Source organism: Acomys minous, assembly GCF_964271855.1.
Source record: "Acomys minous genome assembly, chromosome: 16".
Classification (NCBI taxonomy): domain Eukaryota; kingdom Metazoa; phylum Chordata; class Mammalia; order Rodentia; family Muridae; genus Acomys; species Acomys minous.
The window spans coordinates 52,002,402-52,025,661 of NC_140498.1; the positions used below are offsets into that span (position 1 = coordinate 52,002,402).

Here is a 23,260-nt window from a genome sequence, read left to right on the forward strand (position 1 = left end):
GTTACAATACCAGGCTAACCTTGGCTACTCGTCAAGATACTGTCTCAAAAAACTACAAATACCATTCACAGAGGCAGAGGCAGAGAGGCGCAGAGGTGCAGAGGCACTCAGATCTCTGTGAGTTTGAGGCCAGCCTGGTCAACAAAGCAAGGTCCAGGACAACCAGGGCTATTATACGAAGAAACTCTGTCTCAAAAAGAAAAACAAGAAAAACAATCAAAAAACGAACCAATGAACTACCAAATGTCACATTATGCCACAATTTAGATATTAGCTAATACATGGTCAATATTGTATATCACAAAAATCAAATGATACATCACCTTTCTTTGGATTGCAAATTTTTAGACAGGTCATGCTGGCTACCTATCAAAGGCCAGTTTTTCTTTGCTCAGATTCTTTGCTCCTTCATTGCTCTGTCTAGGACCAAAGACTCGTAGGCTTCCTGTGGGCTCTCTGAGGCCGCAGGGGCCTTAAGTGCTAGTGAGTGCTGCTCATTCTTCTTACAGAGGCCACACTCTTGTCGAGGTGTTGAAACCAGAGACAAGGGAGAGCCATGTGGGACCGTGGAGTCAGCTGTTCTTCTTCAGAGCTTAGGTCACATGTAATCCCCAAGTGTTTGAAGAAGACAGACCACTGTGTCTTAGATGCCTTTTGTGTGCAGCAAGGGACCCCTGATGACAAAGGCACAGGCCAAGTGATAGTGACAGAGGGATGACACAAACCCAGCTTCCCCTCGGGCACTGGGCAGAGGCCCGTGCTCCTCAGATTCTTGTTCTCCTCTGCAATCGGAAGAGCTCCTGTGTACATGTTTATAAAGGCCAGTGCCCATGAGAAGCAATCTCATCTCTACCACCCGGAAGCCCTCATTTCAAAGGAGAACACAGTGAGCCTGTGTTCTTATTGGCTCTTCCTGTGTCAGAAGTAGCTTCAAACTCGCCTGGCCCTATCTGAGGATACCAGTGTCAAACACTGCCTCACAAAGACGATGTACAGTGGAAGCCAGTTTACAGTAGAGAAGGAAGTACGGGCAGCAAAGGTAAGAGTCAGATCAAAGAGACAAAAAGGGGAAAGCGAAGGGTTTTCACAGAGCATCTGGGACTCCGCAAAGAAGGCAGAATGACAGGCTAACAGTCAAGAGACTGTAGTCACTCAACCTGTGGAGGGGAGGTGGTGGTCCCATGGCCAGCATGGTCGGAGTTCCAATGTCCATCAGCCTTAGCACCTGACACAGGGCTAAGGAAGCTGAACAGACCTCACATCAGCCTGGCACTAAGTCAGAATGTTAAGAGGTTAGCTTTTTAATCCTAGCACTTGGGAGGCAGAGGCAGATGGATCTCTGTGATTTCCAGGCCAGCAAAGTTCAGAACAGCCAAAGCTAAAAGCTACATTGAAACCTTGTCTTGAAAAATAAAACAAAACCAACAAAAAAGAGGTCAGCTCTACTGGTTTTCAGCTCACAGGACTATAGGGTCTCAAACCACAGGTACCTTGCTCAGACCAGCTTCCTAAAGCCCCAGTATCCACTGGGCTCTAAGCAGACGTGCAGCAGGTGGCAGGTGATGCCTAAGGAGCAGCTGAAACTTGGAAAAGATGGAAGGCCAACTTGGGATAGGACCATTACTGGGAGAGGCTCTTCCTCAGCCCAGTGATACTGGCCTCAACTTTAGATTAAACCTGATTTATAAATCCCGTTAGCGGGGCTCGAGAGATGGCTCAGTGGTTAAGAGCACAGCCTGCTCTTCCAAGGGACCTGGGTTCGGTTCCCAGCACCCACATGGCAGCTTACAACTGTCTGTAACTCTAAGATCTGACACTCTCACACCAATGCACCAATGCATTTATTTACAAAATAAATAAAATCTTAAAAAAAAAAAATCCTGTTAGCAGAAACCCCAACAAGGAAGGAAGGGACTGAATAACCAGCACAGGTACTTTTGTACCTGAGACAGTATTGCTTTCCTTTTCTACCAGACACCTACTACACTGGCATCAGGGGTCATTTGCTAAACCCACAGACAAATGCCAACATACAGGGTGTGACCTACCCAAAGGCTCTTGAGGGTGTTCCTCAAACTGAATGAGATCAGTGGACTGCAGGATGACAGGATCTGGTCTTAGCTGAGGGGATGGCAGGCATGAAGGGACAGGAGCACAGAGGAGGTCAACAGGGGAGCTGCTGGCCAGGTGCAGAATCTCCTGCTCCATCTGGCTGGACCCTGCAGAGAGGAGGCAGTGGCTGTACTCACACGGGCACGAAGGTCTACTCCTGAGGCTTTCCTCAGCCTCAGAGTCAGCTGGAAGTAATCAAGCACTCCATATATACATATTTATTTATTTATATAAAATAAAAAACAAATAACAACAAAGCCATTATCAGAAGATTCCTGGCAAACAATACACCAAAGCCCACAGTCTGCTGAAGACTTGTGTTCCTTAGAACATTGGTCCCTGAAGAGGCCCAAAAAGGACAAGGGCCTTTGGACAAGAAACGAAACTACAGTGGAAGGAGCCAGACAAGGCAAGAAACTTCAGCAGTGTCAGATGCTGGAAATATAGCTTTTCTCTAAACACAAGGCACAGTAATCCTTCTGGCTACCTGTGAAGTTGTATTTAGATCCCTCATATTTAAGTGGTGGAGCTCAAGTCTACAGAATTCTGGAGCTGGCTTCTGTTGACACAGAGCTGACTCTACATAAAGCCTCTGACTCAGTTACCTGGAGGAGCACTTTTACAGCACTGTATGCTATGCCCTATGGTTAGGTCCCTGAGCCCTTTTCCTCGTAAGGCCTGTGTGCTGTGTTGTGTCCTTTCCAAATCTAGTCTAGCAAGAACCCTGGTCACCCAGCTCAGCACAGTCCATCAATCTTGGTGCCCACTCACTGACCAGCTTTTACCAGAATTCCACTCACCTACTTTTCCATCTACTTCCACTGACCTTTCCTGGCACTCTGTATGCCTTGCAACCATCTGTAACTCCCTCTTCCAATCTCCTCAGCCACCAGATGCACACATGATGCATAGACATACATGCAGGCAAAATACTCATACACATAACAATAAAATACATCTAAATTCTAAAAAATGTATGTTTAACTTTAATGAAATTACCCACTGTCCTCTTTCCTCCACATGTCCCACCCTGATCCACCTCCTGGAATTTTAAGGTTTTGTCTACTTTATTGCTTTTCCTCTAGTACCTAGTACCTGTTCCAAGCCGGAGTTCTGAAGCTATATGGGATTCTGGCACCTCCAGGATCTGACTGCTGACTGCAGGCTGGGCTTCATGATTGGCAGGGAAAAGGTCAAGTGAGCTTAGCCGGTCTAGAAGACAAGGGTGCCCATCAGAGAGAAAGGTCAGTGAGAGAATCACAATTGAGCCAGGGGAGGGGACAGGAACTTACTTACTTTTCATGTCATTTTTTAACACTACAATTCTCTTATGACCATGTCCTTTTATCCAGACCACCTGCACACAAGACATACTCCTGGTTAAACAGTGGAAAAGGAGAGGAAAGAGCCCTAACATTCAAGAATGTGGGGCCTCCTGTGTCTGCTTCTCACACACCAGAGTCAAAACTCAATGAATGCCAACAGCTTCTCTAGGCTCGCTCTTTAGCTTCTAAAGCAACAGACAACAGAGGCTAGAAACACGCACTCCAGAAAAAGCTGAACAATCTGAACTCAAAAGATACAGTGTTAAAGGTATTTATGACTCTTCAATAGTATCTTCTGTAGCTTTGGTACTTAAGCTTCCCACATCAGAGTACTTACCTTTTCTAATAGAAACTGAAATCAGCCTCAAAGGATAGCATCACCCAGACCCATCAACTAACTGCTAATCATGACAGTAAAGCAGCAGTCCTGGCCTGCTCTCTGCCCCTTTAGGCAGGTCAGGGTGAAAGCAGGTCTTGGCTTCCAGGGCGCTGAGCTCTCTCACCAAACCTCTGCCCTCAGCTTCCAGTCATTCTCCCACTATTTCATCAGAGCCTGAGCACCTTGTCTCAAATGCTTCAAAATCAACAGTATTTGCATATACCTAGTGGAGGTCTGGGTGCATTCACCATAAGCATTGTATGCACATAGCCTGACCACACTTTAGATGAGTTTTCCCTTGTTTTTATAGTGAGAAAGTGTTTTGCCTGTAATTCATCCCAGGAGGCCAGGGTTGGCCTGTCCAATGTGGTGTCATGTTGCCTTCAGAAGGTTTTGGAATACTCCATGTTTTAGAATTTGACTACAAGTGCTCATATATGTTTTAACCCAGCTCAGCTCCTTCACCAAATCCTTCTGGGGCTCAGGCAGCAGTCAAGACCATGCATAAGCTCCTTCCTCCACGTCAGCCTCCCTCAGCTCCTCTGTGGACAGCAGTGATGCTTTCCAAAGGTAAACCTGGGTTCCCCTGCCTTCTCCATAGCAAAGGGAAGCTCTTTTCTGGAGAAGCAAGGCCCTCAGAACAGCTCCTCTCTAGGGCTCTAGCAACCTTTTTTTTTTCTTCCCATTTTTATTCTTTGCAGTACTGAGGACCAACTCAAAGCCTTGCCATGTAACTAAGCAGTTCCATTGCCTCTCATAGCTGCCAGCTACTCTTCATTTGTGCATGCCCTTACCTACTGTGACAACCTGTGCCCCTGCTACACAGTAACTCACAGACATCTGTGATGCTGCTCCTCCAGGATTCCCAAGCTTAGGAAGTGGACCTGGGCATTCTCCACACTCACTGAGCAGAGGGAGTCACGGCCATGCTGCTCTAGCCATCTTCTACTCAGGACATCTGCTTAGGTGTCCTGTCTGGTTAGGTGACTTCTGAGCACATTTCTAGGGGGAAGGCCTGAAACTTACTTACCAGGAACACAGGAATAAAGGTTTAGAAAAGTCACTGAGAAATATTAAAACCATTAGTCTTCTCTGGCAGTACTCAGGTGACACCTTACATCACTGATCAGGAGTCAGTAATGACTCTTTGGGAAGACACTGTCTCAGAGGATGAGGAAAAAAACACCTACCTGTGGGATGGCTCCCAATAGTTCTTCCACACTACTGTAGCCATATGTTTTGGGCTGCAGTGTTTCTCCAACGTACTTGGTATAGGCCACGGAAAATTCATGAAGGAAAATCTGCTGGTAGTGATAGGTGTGAAGCAAAGATCGCACATTCTTTGCAAACAAGTAAAGGCTTGTGAGCTTCACATACTCCTCTGCTTTATCATTCACAAATACCTGGCCCAGAAGAAAGAGAAAAATTAGAAATTTCCTGAGTGACAGCCCTGTCCCCTTTGCAGTGAGCGTCTCCTGCCAGGAACACTCAGAAGGACACAAATCACTTTGGCTTCTGAAAGAACTCTAGGAGGGTCTCACAGAAGGTACCCCAGAGCCCTAGTGGGCTCACAGCAAGGCCTTCCAGAGAGGCTCAACAACCCAGGGCAACAGGTATAATCATGTGACGTCTGAAGAAACTATGTGAGCAGGTAAGAAAAGTAGAGAATCTGCAGTCCCAAAAGGCAAGGCAACCCGGATAGACACACACAGTGGCTATGGCCACTAGACCTCATCTCCCAGAAATAATGTGAGTCAGAACAACAGTGGCTATCCTTGCAAACACACACACGCACTCGCGCGCACGCGCGCGCGCACACACACACACACCTGTGTCTTCTGGCAACAGCTTTTGAAACTGCATGTGAGGAGTGCAAAAACCTGCAGTATAAAATTGTTTCTGAACCCCAACAACCAAAGATTACGTCAAGAGCCAAACTCATAATGAACTCAAGGGGTCTGCAGCAGCACTTTCCCACACTGTGTCACATTCTAGCATCACACGTATTGTCACGACACGCAGCTCCAACAAATGCTTCCTGGCAGACCTCAGCCAAGTTGCATCCATGGTGTGCTCCAACAGCATGGTTTACTGCCCATGCCAATTTTCTATTGCTCAACTCTGAAGACACTGCTGACGTTCTAGGTCCTACAGTTTCACACAGCCAGCCGAGATGCTTACAGGAAGCAGATAAGCACATCCACTTTAGCATGCAAATCTGTTTTTGTTTTGTTTTCTGGTTTTTTTGTTTTGTTTTGTTTTGAGACAGGGTTTCTCTGTGTAGCCCTGGCTGTCCTAGACTCACTTCGTAGACCAGGCTGGCCTCGAACTCACAGCGATCCACCTGCCTCTGCCTCCTGAGTGCTGGGACTAAAGGTGTGCGCCACTCGGCTGTGTTGTTCTTTTGTAAATGGTAAAACTGCATGCATATCAATCAGTCATTTAAAAACTAATTTTCTTACCATTTATCATTTAACAAATATTTGCTTTGCACACCTGTTGCTCTTGAAGAGGACCTGGGTTCAATCCCCAGCACCTAAATAGTGGTTCACTGCCATCTGAAACCTAATATTTCCATGAGCTCCAAAGCCCCCTTCTGACTTCTATGGGCACTAAGCATGCATTTGATGCACATACCTAAATGCAAGCAAAACATTCACACACATAAAACAAAACAATCTAGCAGTAAATAATAATACAAAAATGTAAAAAGAAAAGGGGCCATGAATTTGAGAACAAGAAGGGGGTATATGGGAGAGGTTTAGGGGAGGAAATGAAAGGGAGAAATGACATGCTTTTATTTTAATTTCAAAAGATAGAAAAAAATTACTGAAAGTAAAAAAGAAAAACGGCCAGCCAAGTAAGACCCCTAGTGTCCCTCCAACTCTACACACACTAAGGCAGGCCTAACAGAGCCCCAGACGTGCTAAGTGGAGAAGCTGTCAATATGGCGGTTCTCAAGATCCACTCACACACACACACCTCCACCAAGTAAGGCAGACTCTTCAGTAACTCAGTCAAGGTCATGAATCCATATTCACAGGGGTTGAGAGGAGTACTGTGGGTGGTCTCGTAATGCCTCCTGAGCTCATCAACGGAAAGATAGGCATCTCCTTCCCAAGACATCAACAACACCAGCAACTGGGCAGTGAGAGACCGCAGGGACTTCCTGTTGATCAGCTGGATCTGTTTGCCAGACTCCATGTCAGCTACCTAAGGAAGAGAGAATGCAAACCCAACTCAGATCATCTCATTCTGGCCAACCAGACCAACAGAGGCACTTACACACACGCAGAGTACATGGGTTTCTTTGTGACAGCTGACCAACACTTGGAATGACACGGGAGCAGAAACTGTTTTTCACCTCCCTATAGCCCATAAGCCCAAATTTCACACGCTCATCATGAGGTAATTTGGAAAACACTGCCATGGTTCTCCTTACTTCTATGTTCTGTCTTCCTTGCTGCCTTCCCCTAAAGCAAAGAGACAGCGGCCAGCTGACATGCCTTGGCTAAGCTAGTGACGCTGGTAACCACGGAAAAAGCTGCATTTTTCTGTTGCCCTAGAGATAGAGACAAAGAACTTAAGGGAGGGAGCCTCTGAAAGATACATGGCATTGTTTGGGTACCAAATACCAAGTGCAGAGACAATCACTTGGTGACTGAGACCACTTGCCATCTTCAGGTCCAAAGACTTGTCATGGGCCTTTAAATGCAGGTGGCAGGGTTCTGTGCACTCAAACCATCAGCCAGTGGATCCAGTCTTCTCCCCTGAGGCTAACAACCCCCTCCCCGAAACCCCTGCCAGCTTTGCTTTCTCTACAAGGACCAAATGGCTCACTGCCTACAGTGAGACCTGGAGAATCACACGCTTGTCCTCTTTATGACTCTGGATTCAGCCCAGCATCAGCACATCTTTACTTTTCAGGCACACTCTGGACTGAGACAGGAACATGGTAGCCGACTCTCACTCCTACCACTCCTATAGTGGTAGTAGAGCTGTACACATTTCCTACTTTGGAAGCGGGTGTGTGTGTGTGTGTGTGTGTGTGTGTGTGTGTGTGTGTGTGTTGGGGGTGGGGTGGGGTGGGGTGGGGTGGGGCGGGAGGACAGGAGAGATGGCTCAGCAGTTAAGAACACTTGGCAAGCAGACTGCAAGGAGGGAGGTAAAACCACTTCTAACTCCAGTTCCAGGTGATCCAATGCCCTCTTCTGGCTTCCACAGGCAATGCATTGACATTTATATTATGCACAAACAGACAAGCAGGCAAGCACACACATATATATAAACAAACATAGATTTAAAAAAAGAAAAGAAAAGAAACAAAAGAGAAAGCAGACACTCAATTAGCAGATATGAATCCACGGGGTTTGAATCACTTTCTTAGAATCCCAGCCATTGCCAATACTGCTGCTTTTTTTTTTTAATTCAACATATTATTTTTATTGATTCTTTGGGAATATCATATTATATGCCTAGACCAAACTCACTTCCTAGTCCTTCCATGTCTGCCGTGTAATAGCTCCCCCAACTCACCCCGCCAAATCCAATCTGTGTTATGCATATAGTCACTGGAGCATGGTCAAACTTTTCCCCCAGCGAGAAGCCATCAACTGTGGAAAGCTACACTTCTGCATCCTTATCATAATTTTAGAGTTCTCTTTAGTTAGGCGCAGTGGTGCACGCCTGTAATCCCAGCACTTGAGAGGCAGATGCAAATGGATCTCTGTGAGTTCGAGGCCAGCCTGGACTACAAAGTGAGTCCAGGACAGCCAAGGCTACACAGAGAAACCCTGTCTCAAAAAACTAAAACAAAGAAACAAATAAATAAATAGTTCTCTTAAATGGCTTCCTGTTTAGGCTGTTCCTTTTATGGGGTGGCGCTTGAGCTTGGGGTAGGGGTTGTCACAGAAGCCTTCCACATTCCACTTTCACAACTATGTACCTACAGTCACTGACATCACTGCTAAATTACTTTCCTTGCTCTTTACCATCACTGGGAAGACAATCACAGGCTAGACCACAGACATCAACATGGTCTCAGGCGGCAATGCAGGCCACTAACCTCAATATGGCTCCCAGTGCAGCACTGCCTCTGGACCTCCCCTTGGCCCCAGGCTACAGCTACAGTGAGACCGCAGACCCTAACATGGTCCACTGAGGCAACATGGGCCCAGATATCACAGTGGCCTTAGGGGGCACTGTAACCATTCAGATCAATACTGCTGTTTTTAAAAGAAAGCCAGACGAAACTGCTTCCTCAATGCTGTTGAAACCCATCCCTTGACCTCAGTCATCTAGGGCATGTTTCGGAAGCACCGATGCTCAGAACACACGCAATGACCTCACAGGCAAGCCTGAGAAGCTATGCCTCGCATCTCCTACAAGCCCCCCGGCGAGGCTCCAGAAGGCAGCCAGGGTTGCACTGGGCCTCTCACTTTTTCCTGCCTTTGCTACTTGAACCAAACCTCCCATCAATTAATATTTGGCTCTGGCTCAGAGTCCTCAACTGGGTTTTTGTTGTTTTGAGTCTCTCATAGCTTAGGCTGGACACTTAGGTAGCCAAGAATAAACCCTGAATTCATGATCCTCCTTGCTTCTACCTCCCAAGTGCCAAAATTACAAAGGTACATAACTATATCCAATTTATGCAGTACTGGGAATTAAGGCAAAGGCTTAGCGTATGCTGAGCAAGCACTCAAGCCGCGGAGCCACATTCCTCCTAGTGCTGGCTCACAACCTTCCTATCCACCGAAACCCACCCTTACTAATACTTGGCCATTGGACACTGAGGAGACCTGTCACTGTCACACACAATCCTTCAGCTTCTATTTGATTCCCCTGCAGACACCTCTCCACAGAGACATATTCCAGGCTCTGTCTGTACTCACTTCCAAACTGACTCATCCCCACACAGCACAGCATAGAGTGTCTAGGGTGGAAATGGAATGGAAGACCGAAACAAGTCCACTGCTCAGCCCTTCTCACCTTTTGTTAGGGAATAGAATCCACGTCTAGGTAAAGACACGCCCTTAACTCCTCCCTGAAGAGTTAAGAAGAGGGCTGAAGAGATGGCTCATTGGTTAAGAGCACTGACTCCATTTCCAGAGGACCAGGGCTCAATTCCCAGCCTGGCCCATCACAACCATTTGCAACTCCAGTCCCAGAGGATCCAATGCCCTCTTCTGCCCTATAACTTAATGTTCTTTAAAAATAGTTAATTCAAGGGCTGGAGAGAGCTCAGCAGTTAAGAGCACTCACAGCTCTTCCAGAGGACCCAGGTTTAACTCCCAGCACCCACTTGGCAGCTCACAACTGTCTATAACTCCAGTTCCAGGGATCTGACACCCTCAACACAGACATACATGCAGGCAAAAAACCAAACCAAGCAAACAAAACAAAACAAAAAACCAAAAGAAACAAAAAAATGCCCCTATACATAAAAATAGTTAATTTAGTTGGACAGGACAAAGATCAAACTCAATGATAGGTGGGTTTATCATAAGACAATGTACTTTTTCTTTCCAGAATTTCCAACCCCTATTGACAGGCCAACATGAGACTTGTCTGGGCTGGCCAATCTTTCAGAATCCTGACCTGGAAAAGCCTAACTATTCTTCTCTTCTGTCTTTTCTTTCAGATGCGGCCAGAATCTAAGCATATGTTCCCTGGTGCTCTGGGCTTCCTTACACTCTCTGTAAAACTCCCCTCCCCAGCACGTGGCTGACCTCCATGCCAGCTTCTCAAATGGCTGCCCGCTCCCACCACTCCTTTCTCCCTTCTCCTCTTCAAGGCACTGGAAGATTTACAGCCTGCCTACCTGGAGTTTGTTTTTTAAAACTCTTAACAAGTGACCTCTAGCTTCCATTTTGAGTCTAAGATTTTTCATTAATGAGACTAAGAAGCCCAAGAAGAAACTCAGATTTCCCATTCTCAGGTATCAACACTGGCTCTGCAGGACTCCTCAGGATTTCTCGTAATAGTTCTTGCCTGCCTTTTAATTACTTAATCAAAGGAGAATATGGATCTATTCCTGCACCCCTAGACCTAGGCAGTTCTGCTACCTTCAATCTCCTCCATTTCCTCTTAAATCTCACACAGACTCCTTTCTTCACTTGGTTCTGTTTCTTCCCGTCCCCAGTACTGAAGACGGAACCCAGAACTTTGCAAGCTGGGAAACCCTGACCACTGAGCTGTACTCCACCCTTTTTATTTTTAATTTAGAGATAGGACTTGGTCACCTGTCTAGGCTGGCCTCGAGCTTCAAATCTTCCGTCTCCTTAGGTCCTAGGATTACAGGCTACACTTCTGTAGCACCAAGGGGCCACTGGCTCACTGGTATTCCTATCAATAATTTAAGTTCTTTTGCCCCTAAGTCTTTCTGTTGTGGTTATCTGGCCAGCTCCCACCATGAGCCCAGCCATCAGCTTCTGGACCCACACCTGTCAGGCATACCCACAGTGGCCATCTCTACCATCCACCTGTGAGCATCAGCTCCCAAGTACACAGCGCTCCTCCACACCCGTCTCCACACGTCAGCCCTCCTCCAAGCTCTTCTATGTTAAACCTCGGCCCCTCTTCTCTGTAAACAGTTACCTTAACCTTCCTTTAATGGTAACATAGCATCCTTTCCTGTGACAAATACCAGAATTAGTTTTATCAGATCCCACTGAACAGCCTCCATTCTTGTGAAAGATTAAGGCAGTCCCTCCTGCTGGTCCATCTCTCACCTCCTTCTCTTCCTCCTCCTCCCCCAGAAGCCCTTCTCTCCTGTGTGCTCATTTCCCAGAAGTCCTTCTTGCCTTTGTCTGCTTACTTCTCAGGTTATCCTTCTTTGGAACTTTCTAACACACCCAACCACAGCACCTGGACACAGGCCAGCAGCTCATTGGCTCCCTTCATCCCATGTGATTAGCTGTGGCCCTCTCACAAGCAAGCTAGCCACAAGCTATGGCAAATCCAGCTGCTACTTCCCCTTGCTACCTCATGGCCCAGCCCACTGTAAGTGCTGTTCTCAGCAACAAGCCAGGTGCCTCCACCCACCTAAGGCTCCTGACATGGCCCCTCCGCTAACCTATCAGTAGATAACCAGATTTCCTCTGTGCCTCTGTGTGATGGTGCCACTTTCTGCTTCCCTTTCCATCCCCCCCCCCCCCCCCCCCCCCGCCTCCTGGCAGTCTTTCCCTAGTCCTGTGTTATATAGGTCTATGGATGTTCTGGAAACTGTCCAGCTGCTCTACCTATACATGGGAGGGTCAGCTCAGCACAGGAGAACAGGGAGGAGGAGGGAGGTTGCCTTCTAAAGGGGATTTGCAAACCACAAGGGCAATTCTGACCTTGGGCTTGTTGTCAAGATGACTCCTAAATGAGTCAGGATCCATGGAAGATACATAATACAGTCTCCCAGGAATCTTGGAAATAATAGACTCTGGAAGGATTCAACTTCAGGCCAGCCTGGCTGAGATGATTATACCTGAGCATATGTACTTTAGGATAAAAAGTGACCTTGTCAGTTCAGAAAGGTCATAAAGATATAAAAGACCATAAATCTAAAGTGCCAAGCCAAGCCTTCCTATTGTCTAGTAAGGGTTCAATGAAACACAGCTGTGAAGCAACAGCAAGCCACACCGAGAACTGCTGCACGAAGTGCACGCAGCAGCTCACACGGACCATGCCACACAGCCTAGGCAGTAGGACACTGGCTTACCTTTACAACATGGCAGAGCTTCTGTGTCAAAGCTGAGACCGAGCTGACATCATAGTCTTGGAGACGAAATGTATATCCAAACGTCTTAGCATATTCTGTAAGTAAATCTGTCATCATAAGGCAGTTATCTTTTTGGGACCGCAGAAGCTTAACAAACTGGGCGGCTAGAGCTTTGAATCGCTCCACTTCAGTCAAAGTCAGGATTTTCTCTTCTCCACATTCCAAAACCTTAAAAAACACATAGGGAGTAAGGAGGGGTTTGAACACATGATTGATTGTAGAATTAAATGGCATGGAAACCTACACATTGGTCACGTAAGATGGGAATGTGGTTTTGAAGGCATAGTTCTGTAAGATCAAAGAGCTCTTCTCTCAGAGCTTAAACACACACGTAAGATGTTCCTTTTCCTGGCTGTATAAATTCTGTTATGTGTGTTTTACAAAAATGAAGTTTCTTTTCTTTCTTTCTTTCTTTTTTTGATTTTTTGAGACAAGGTTTCTCTGTGTAGCCTTGGCTGTCATGGACTCACTTTGTAGACCAGGCTGGCCTCAAACTCACAGTGGTCCACCTGCCTCTGCCTCCCGAGTGCTGGGACTAAAGGCGGGCGCCATCACCGCCGGGCTACAAAAACAAAGGCTTAATAATACCTTTGGAGTAAAAATTAATTTTAGTAAAATTAAGAACAGAAATTCAACCCTCCTTGAAGAGCTTGGCACAAATACTCCCCTATCTCCAAGGGGGTTTGGGAAGCATGGTGCTGCTCAAAAAAATATACAGTCTAACATTTAAGCCATCTCATCCTATTTTCAGTGATTATCTAACACACGCTGAAGATTATTTTTGAGGTCGAGTCTTGATGTTTAACCCAGACTGGCTTCAATCACAGAATTCCTTCACCTCCACCTCATAAATTCTGGGATTACAGAACAAATCACACATTTCCCTAAATTTGCTAACAGGTCAACACAGTTTTGACTAGACTATTTCAGACTCATAACTAAGAACAGTAACAATAGCTCCCTATACACGGCTCAGAAAAACACTTAAAGAAGTAGCAGCTCTTCACTTACTTGTAAAATCTCAGGGATGGCTTCTAAAAGTTCAAGCAGCTTGGTAAACCCATAGTATGCAAGTTTGCACTGACGGCCAAAATGGTGGTGGTAAGAGGGAATGAACTTGTTAAAGGGCATCCGGAAATGGGGCTGGTGGCGCAGCAGGTCCACGACATCCTTGGAGAACTGCTTTGTCCTTTCTATTTCATCCTGAGTTCGTTCTTTAAAAAATACAGCACCGTATAAATCAGGCTTACACCCACAGTATTTAGTACCAACCCTGCAGGGGCGCTGTCAGTTCTGTCCATGTGAACAAGACAGACACAAGCTATTTCTGCGAAATCACACTTCTGAACATTCACGTGGTTTTTTGTTTAGCTATTTGATCTTTAATTAAAAGTTGCTGGCAGTAATATTTGTATTTAACACTATTCAGATGAAGACTTGTCAATGTTGTTTTCATTTTCTTTGTACCAAAACTTGTGATATTAAATTTCACAGAAAAGAGTATCAGGCATCAAAAATTTAACAAAATGAAAGAGAAAAATATGTAAACATTGATCTTCATTTCTATCTATTTTAAATTGACTGGGAGAGAATTAGGAAAAGACAGACACTACTTTGTTTTAACTCTGGAGGCCTGTGACCTCAGGACAGAGACCTTCTCACTGGTAATGGGCAGAATATGATAATTAACAAACCTATCTTCCTGTAGTGAACTACTACAACTGGAAAGATAAATGCCACCTTCCTCTGTGTTTGTTTTCTTCCAAAGTATGCATAGTGAAATAATTCTTAGAGCTAAAACAGTTTGCATCAGATAACATGGCCACTAGAAACCACTACACTAGCTGAAAAGCAGTTAATAAAATGCCAGATACAGTTTCTTCTCTCCTTTTGAGTAGATTCTTAAAAACCAGTGAGCTAGCTTTCTTTCTTTCTTTCTCCCCCCACCCCCAGACAAGGTTTTCCTGTGTAGCCTTGGCTGTACTGGGACTTGCTCTGTAGGCCAGGCTGACCTTGAACCCACAGCAACATCAGCTGGGATTAACGGTGCACAGCTAACCAGTGTGCTTCCTTATAGGGCACATGGCTTCCTTCCTCTACAGAACACAGATTCTGCATACCAGACAGGTTTACAAGCTGCACTTCCCAAGAAACCATTAAGAATCACGGAAAGAGAGAGAAAAGAGCACCCCCTTAAAACACACACACACACATACACACACACACACACACACACACACACACACAAAACTATTCCATGTAAAAGTAAACGGCGACTGACTAGGCTCATGCTCACAATCCCAGCTCTTAGAAGACTGAGGTCAGAGTACTAGTGAAAGTCAAGACCAGCCTGGGCTACACAGAGAAGTCAGTACCCAACAGCACAATAAAAACAAAGGCATTAGTGAGGTAGACAACATTCGCCCACACACCTCTTTTTCGGATACCAATGACCATGTCATCATCTTGCTGGGACAAGCAGATGGTTGTGTCTGGGATCTCTGATATGATATCAGTCAATTCACAAACACCATATTCTGTGACATCCCAGTCCTTTGAGAAACACCTATGTTTTAAGATGGGAAATGGGCAAAGAATGAATAAAATCGTTACCATAGTAATAAGCTTTACAAAAGACTGCTTTTTTTTTAAAGCTTCCATTCAACTCACCAATGATAAGCCTGTGAGAACTCTCTCACAATGACCTGCTTGCTGGCCTGGGACTTGAGAAGTTTTAGTAAATCCTGAGTAAAGCGCTTTACCTGGGCCCTATGAGTGAGGGTCAGCAGACGCTTGGAGCCCATTCCAAGAATCTGAAAATGAAATGTTCTGATTACTTATACTATGAAGAACTCAAAAGATATGTTCTTGTGTCAACCTTGTCTCTGCCTTTCTTGCTCTTGTTACTCTCAGATTATCTCCGTCAATATATAATGTCTGCAATTTAAAATGGACACAATTCAGCCTAGATGTCTGGGGCCAGGATCATTTAGCTGCTTGTTTTCAAGGTGCTGCTGTCTCAGAAGACCACGAGCACAAGAGGAAGAGCACATGCTCAGTCTGGCTGACTGACAGCAACTCTACAAGGCAGCTAAAGGTTTTCAGGTGTTTTTAACAAGTGGGAAATATGAAAACGTTATCTTCAGGGAAGTTATAGGCAGTCTAGACAGGATCCAATGCTAAATCTTAGCCCAGCGACTAATGTCTAACTCACAAAGGGTAGGTACCAACTGTGAGTAAATACTCCCTTGCAGTAATGAGCATTACAGAGAACACTGCTGGAAAGCAGGTGCCAGCCCATAGACACTAGAAGGAAGATGGCCACCGGCCTCTAAGGAATTCTTTCACGTTGGAAATTTGTCATTTCCTCAAAACTTGAGAAGGCTCTTGCATTTTGAAGCAAGCCCTTACAGAAAGATTTCAGCTCAGATTTTAGTTTTCTGAGAAATGAGGTCATTATTCTGTCTGAGTATCTGGCTATGGCAGCTGAAGTCAGGGAAGACCACTGCCTCATATCCTTTACCTGCAAAACGTGAGGCACAGCTTCTAGTAGTTCAATCAGCTTGGAATATCCATAATCTGAAACTCGGCATTGCTTTGCAAAATGGTGATGGTATGAAGGGATGAAATTGCTGATTTGTAGTATACAAGATGGTTGGTTCTTCAGTAAGTCAATGACTTCTCTACTGAACTGGATCAGCTGGGGATTACCCACAGGACTTTTAGAACGCAGAAGCCAAGGGTCTAGAGAAGAGAAACAGAAACAAAACACATAAGACCTCAGACATGACTTCATCGGCTGAAAGGCGATTTCCTGTTTTTAGCTTAGTATTCCTATGCAGCAACACAGGTGCCACAGAACAAAATAACCAGGCCATCTTACTACAGATGGGGAAACCATTTGCCTTAATCCTCAAAAGGTGTCAAAGAGAAGCACAAAACACTCCAGGGCTATGCCAGAAGTGAAGACTAACAAGGACTTCCCAGACCACATTGGCTATATTTCAAAGATCCATTTGTCACTTGGCCATGTGGATCATACTTTTCCCACAGACACAGTATAGATGGGCACCAGGAAGGTAGCCCATGAGAATGGAATTAACCAATAATGGAGTTAAAATTTTACTCAGAAAGCCATGGGGAGCAGGATGGAAATTTGAGGCAGAAACAGATTTACCTACACACCTATTTTTTTTTAAGACAGGGTCTTCTTATATAGCCCTAGGCCATCCTATGAAGATCAAACTCACAGCAATCTTCCTGCCTCTGTCTCTTAAATGCTGTGATAAACAGATCTGCATCATCAGGTTTTTGTAGTCTCAAGTGTTTACAACACATAAAAAAAGCTTTAACAACAACAACAACAACAACAACAAAAGGTTGTGCAGAGGTGGCTTAGTGGTTAAGAGGACTCTTAACCAAAGGACCAGGGCTCAATTCCCATCAACCACATGGCAACTCACAACTGTTTGTAACTCCAGGTCCAGGGCTTCTAACACTCTTACACAGACATTAACGCCGGCAAAAGACCAATATAAAAGAATTAAAAAAAGAAAAAAGGCCTAAGTAGAGCTGGCATAGTGACAAATGCCACCAAAAAAAATCTCAGCACTGGGGCAGGGTAGGCTGAAGGGAGGATCCTGAGTTCAAGACAAGCCTTGATTATGTATGTAAGACACTGTCTCCAACAGTAATAGTGATGACAACAACAAAACAACAAAAAGCAAAACATTAAAAAAGATCAGACAAAAACCTTTATAGAGAAGTTCAAGGGATTTGTGGGTGGACTTAAAGCACAAGACAGAGGTTGGGAGTCTCCCATAGGCTCTGTGCAGCCCAAGACTGAGGGAGGAGAGGACAGGTAGGAAGGAGCTGCTGACTCAGGCCAGGCTCTCGGTTACCCTTCTAGCTTTAAACAGAGGTGCAAGCCTAAGGTACATTAGGGCCAAAGAGAAGTGTGTGTGTGTGTGTGTGTGTGTGTGTGTGTGTGTGTGAGCGTGCGCACTCATGTATGTAGGAGATGGTTCTGTCCTTCCACCACGTGGATCCCAGGGCTCAAAGTCAGCCTGTTAGGCTTCATGGCAGGTGTCCTTAGCATCTGGAGACTTTTAAGATCGGAGGAGATACATACGTGACCCCCAAAATTCTACCAGAGAACTTTTACTGCTGATAAACACCTTCAGTAAAATGGCTGAATACCAAATTAACTTTTAAAAAAATCAGTAGCCCTCTGTATACAAACAGGCTGAGAAAGAAACTGAGGAAACAACACCCTTCACAAAAGTCACAAATTATATAAAATCTCTTGGTGTAACTCTAAACAGGCAAGTGAAAGACCTGTATGACAAGAACTTCAAGACTTTGAAGAAAGAAACTGAAGAAGAGATCAGAAGATGGAAAGATCTCCCACACTCATGGGTCAGTAGGATTAACAGCAAAATGGCCATTGTACTAAAGGCAATCTACATATACAATGCAATTCCCATCAAACTTCCAGCACAATTCTTTACAGACCTTGAAAGAGCAACCATCAACTTCATATGGGAAAATAAAAGACCCAGGATAGCTAAAACAATTCTGTGCAATAAAAGAACTTCCAGAGGTATCATCCTCCCTGAGTTCAAGCTGCATGGTATTTGCATAAAAGCAGGTTGATGATTTTGACAAAGAGGCCAAAAACCACACAGTGGAAAAAAGAAAGCATCGTTAACAAATGGTGCTGGTCTGCCTGGATAGCTACATGTAGAAAAACACATACTTATCACCCTCCACAAAACTCAAGCCCAAGTGAATCAAAGACCGTAACATAAAACCGGGTGCACTAAATCTATTAGAAGAGAAAGTGGGAAATAGCTATGAACTCATTGGCATAGGAGACAACTTTCTGAACAGAACACCAATAGCACAGGTTCTAAGATCAACAACTAATAAATGGGACCTCATAAAACTGAAGAGCTTCTGTAAGGCAAAGGACACCGTCAACAGGGCAAAACAGCACCCTACATAATGGAAAAAGATTTTCACCAACCCTACGTCTGACAAAAGGCTAATATCCAAAATACATAGAATTCAAGAAAGTCAGGCATGGTGGCGCAAAATGAAACAAAACAAAAAAAGGGGTGGGGGGTACAGAGCTAAACAGACAATGGCCAAGAAACACAGAAATGCTCAACATCCTTAGTCATCAGGGAAATGCAAATCAAAACATCTCTGAGATTCCATCTTACACCCATCAGAAAGGCTAAGATTAAAACCCTCAAGTGACAGCCCATGCTGGGGAGGAGGGGAGCAAGGGGAATACTCCTCTACCTGCAGGTGGGAATGCAAACTTGTACAGCTACTTTAGAAATCAATCTGGACATTTCTTAGAAAACTGGAAGTAGATCTACCTTGAGACCCAGCTACTTCACTCCTGGGCATATACCCAAAAGACGCTCTACCATACAACAGGAAGATGCACTTGGTCAACTATGGTCATAGCAGCTTTGTTCATAATAGCCAGAAACTGGACTAATCTAGATACCCTCAACCGAAGAATGGATAAGTAAACTATGGTACATTTACACAATGAAATACCACTCAGCTATTAAAAATAAAGATATGCAATTTGCAGGCAAAGGGATGGAACTAGAAAAGATCATCCTGAGCGAGGTAACCCAGACACAGAAAGATAGGTACGGCATCTACTGACTCATGAGTGGATACTAGCCATAATATATAGGATAACCATGCCACAACCACAGACCAAAGAAGCCTAGATGGGCGGCCAAGGGAGGATGCTTGAATCTCCTGAAGAAGTAGAAGTTGAATTTCATTTGAAGTAATTGGGGGGGGGGGAAGCTATGTGGGAGTGGGGACAGTGATCAGATGTAGGGAGAGTGGGGGAGGGGGCACCGGGAGAACAAAAATCAGTGGAATCATCTATGGGACAGGGAAATCCTCAGGGATTCTATGGGGATGACCCTAGCTGAGATCCCTAACAGTGGGGGATATGGAGCCTGAAGTTGCCTCCTCCTGTAGCCAGGTGGGACTTCCAGTAGAAGGAAGGACACCACCCTACTCATAAAAGCTTCGTCCCAAATCTGTCCTGCCTACAAGAAGTGTAGGGATAAAGACGGAGCAGAGATTGAGGGAATGGCCAACCAATAAATGGCCCAACTTGAGACCCACCCCATGGCAAAGAGCCAGCCTCTGACACTATTAATGATACCCTGCTATGTTTGTAGACAGGAGCCTAGCACAACTGTCTTCTGAGAGGTTTCATCCAGCAGCTGATGGCAACAGATGCCGAGACCCACAGCCAAGCAATAGGGTAAGCTCGGGAAGTTTTGTGGAAGAGTGGGAAGAATGATAGAAGGAGCCAGAGGGTCAAGGACAGCACGAAGAGACGTACAGAGTAAACTAACCTGGGCCCATGGGGGCTCAAAGAGACTGAACCATCAAGCAAAGAACTTGCATAGGCTCTAGACCCCTTACACACATGTAACAGATGTGCAGCATGGTCATCATGTGGGCCCTTTAACAGTGGTAGTAGGGGATATCTCTGACTCCGTTGTCTACCTTTGGATCCCTTTCCCCTAGCTGGGCTGCCTTGTCTGGCCTCAGTGGGAGAAGATGCTCTAAGTCCTTCTGTGACTTGAGGTACCAGGGTGGGTTGGTTCCCCTCAGGGGCCTCCCTTTCTCTGAGGAGATGAGGGAATGGGGGAGGAGGAGAAGAGAGGCTCGAAGGTAGGCCTGAGAAGAAAGGAGGGAGGGGGCTAGGATCAGGTTTTAAAGTGACAAGAACAAAAACAAAAACAAAAACAAAAATGATTAGAGGAGACACCTGGTGAAAATGGTGCTGCTGTTTGAACTCAAAGCCACAACTTCCTCCTGGCCTTCCTGTAGATGGCTGGGAGCTTAGGGCTCAACCCCTGACATCGGCCCACTTACCAGTGTTGGGAGGCGGGGGCTTGTTGTGAATCCACCTCACTACTTTGACACCATTCTGAGCGGTGGTAATGTTCACTCCTGGAATGCAGGTGATGAAGTGCTCCAAGGGGACACCCCTGTGGCTGTCTTGTGTAATTTCTAGGCCACCAAACTCCGCAGCATAGCAATCTGGAAAGCTGAAGGGACAAAAAGTTAAGTAAAAATAATGAAAAGGGCACTGCAGGCTGAAGAGCAGGCTTTAACCATGTATCTGTTGAGAAGTACTGCCTTTGTGACACAGTCTAATGAAGAGCTCCAGAAATCCCCAGGCAGTGTTCAGCAGGGAGTGAGATAAAGCACTTTGGATAGTCAGAGCCACCAAGTTTGGAGCTGGCCTTTGTCCATGGCCCAGAGTAGTTCAGTGTACTCTACTGTATGATTTTCTTTACAGCCTTGGAACCTGAACACAGGTGAAATGATGCATTCTCCTGGCACCTGTGCAGGTTTCAACTTAGATGCATCTCTTTTTGGCAAAAACCAAACTATCCTCATGTTTATGTTTGTGAAATTCAACATAAAGCCAGTTTCTTGTTGAAATACTGAGTGCATGAATCCATTCCTCAGAGCTTCAACCCTAGGACAGAGCCCTCTTTCTAATCCTTGGTTCCATCAGTAGGCAGACTGCAGAAATGACCCTACAAGCACTCTACTCCCAATGGCTACCATGGCTCACCTTAGCAAAGGCACGGTGCCCTCGTGGGTCTGGAGAAGACTATGAACTTGAGGTGCGAAGACTTTCAAAGAAAGAACCACAAATGGAATCTTGTAAGAGTCTGGATCAAACTCATGCTCACTGCAGGAAAGAGAGTAAACAGTGAGCTGACTTTTCAGGCGTGGACAGCATTCCCTGCTCACTCTCTGGAGCACGTCACTGTACCTGAAGTCCTTGTTAGTGCAGTGCTGCCTGCAGACAGGTTCATGATACTCCAACTCTTCAAACAGAACTGGGCTGCAGTTTGTGGAGGAGCCATCATGTGACTGGGAAGAGCCCAGGGGGCTCTGGCGGGCCTGGCTACTTGGTAAGAGACACACCAGCCGCCCATTTCCCTGTTCACGGATTGCAATTGTGTCTGTTAATTTATATAAATCAGACACATTTAACTTGTGTCCATACCTAAGAACAGAAAAGAGGTGCTGGCTTAGAATGTTTTTCTTTGATTATATAGAAACACCTGTCCTGTTTACCTAAGGAACACAGAATGGCTTCCCCATCTCTCCATGAGTAAAATCAAACTACTGACTGAGCTCCTTTACTCCTGAAGTCATACAGCCAGGCGACAGCAAACTATCCCTTGGTAGCCCCTTCCCATGGCAGTGTCTTCCTTCACCTACGTGTCTGGGATGGGAATGCTCTCAACATGTGTCACCTCCAACCACTGCCCTCTAAGTGTACTCCTTTAGAGAGATGTCCTCACCCACACTGACCTGCACTGTGGAGCGCTGTCCTCTGTACCTGGACTCCTCAACCCTGACTTGGACCTGCTATAGTTGGAGCATAAAAGCCCAGGCTCTGGATGTAGACAGACTTGAGTTCACATCCTGACTCTACTTCAGCCTTTATAACCTTAGTTAAGATACACAAGCAGTTTGAGTCTCAATTTTGTGGTCTTTAAAATGCAGTGATAACTTGTATCTCATAGTGCTGAGTGAGGACTGAGGGCAACCAGGCCTGGGTGGGGCTTGGCCTGGGTATTGGCAATTCCTTCCTACCTCTGCAGGTTCCATTCCCAGTGCCCTACATCCATCCTTGAGGTCTCCCTACACGAGGAGATAAGCATTTTCTCTGTGCTCTCATTGTTGGTCTTAAACTCTCGTTTTCTTTAGAGTAAAAATAATTGCTCTCAGGATTGATTTCTACTCAGGTTCTAATCCCCTTCCTTCCTGGCTCTACGTTCCTAGTCATCCCCAAACCTCATCTTGTTTCGTCAGCCCCCTAAGATTTCCCAATGTCTGGCATGTTATCTTTCCTAATTACCCTTATCTCTGGGACCTTGTTTGCTTTCCTGGCCTTCTATCCAATTCTACCTCCTTCCCACCTCTTCTGGCCCTATCTGCTTCCCTGCTCATCAGAATTAACGCCTCTTCAGCAAACAGCCATTACTTTCACAACCAACATCTCACTCAGAGCCTCTAGAATGCACTCTAACTCTCTATAGAGAATCCAACGATGCCCTAGAACTTTTATGCCCAAAACCAAGACCCAGGCCTGTGCTTCCCACTCGAGCTTCATGCTCCTGTTTCCCGTCTGACCTACAACGCTCTCAACCAGATGTCTTTTACCTTTTACCCTGCCAGCTTGCTTCCTACCCAACACCAGTCATCGGCTCCTGTTCCACAGGCACTTGAATTTCCTTTTTCTTTTTCTTGAATTTTCTTTTTTAAAAATTATTTGATGTGTATGTAAGTTTTGCCTACATGTATATCTGTGCACCACACATGTGTAGTGCCCTTGGAGGTCAGAAGAGGACATCAGATCCACTGGAGAAAGAATTATAGGTGGGTGAGCTAGGAATTGAATCTGGGTCCCCTGCAAGAGCCGTCAGTGTCACTCTTAACTGCTGAGTCATCATCTCTCTAGCCCACTGATTCTCCACCTTCCTCATGCTGTGACCCCTAACAGTTCCTCATGTTGTGGTGACCCCAACCATAAAGCTATTTTAGCTACTGTTTTGCTAACTAATTTTGCTACTGTTATGAATAGCAATG

At 45.5% G+C, this 23,260-nt stretch overlaps 1 protein-coding gene across 4 annotated transcripts in view; it reads right to left on the reverse strand.

Moving 5' to 3' along the window:
• MARF1 (meiosis regulator and mRNA stability factor 1) overlaps positions 1-23,260 on the reverse strand; it is a 47,786-nt gene that overhangs the window by 2,637 nt on the left and 21,889 nt on the right. For 3 of the 4 annotated variants that reach the window (XM_084763513.1, XM_084763512.1, XM_084763510.1), the window contains 13 exons: positions 21,432-21,668; positions 21,228-21,347; positions 20,516-20,691; positions 16,107-16,327; positions 15,254-15,396; positions 15,016-15,149; positions 13,595-13,797; positions 12,524-12,751; positions 6,799-7,029; positions 5,007-5,219; positions 3,409-3,469; positions 3,208-3,324; positions 2,049-2,297 (listed from right to left, as the gene is read on the reverse strand). In XM_084763513.1, coding sequence (XP_084619639.1) covers positions 2,049-2,297; positions 3,208-3,324; positions 3,409-3,469; positions 5,007-5,219; positions 6,799-7,029; positions 12,524-12,751; positions 13,595-13,797; positions 15,016-15,149; positions 15,254-15,396; positions 16,107-16,327; positions 20,516-20,691; positions 21,228-21,347; positions 21,432-21,668 — 2,333 coding nt within the window. The remainder of the gene's footprint in view (positions 1-2,048; positions 2,298-3,207; positions 3,325-3,408; positions 3,470-5,006; positions 5,220-6,798; positions 7,030-12,523; positions 12,752-13,594; positions 13,798-15,015; positions 15,150-15,253; positions 15,397-16,106; positions 16,328-20,515; positions 20,692-21,227; positions 21,348-21,431; positions 21,669-23,260) is intronic. The other variant, XM_084763511.1, reaches the window with a different exon arrangement.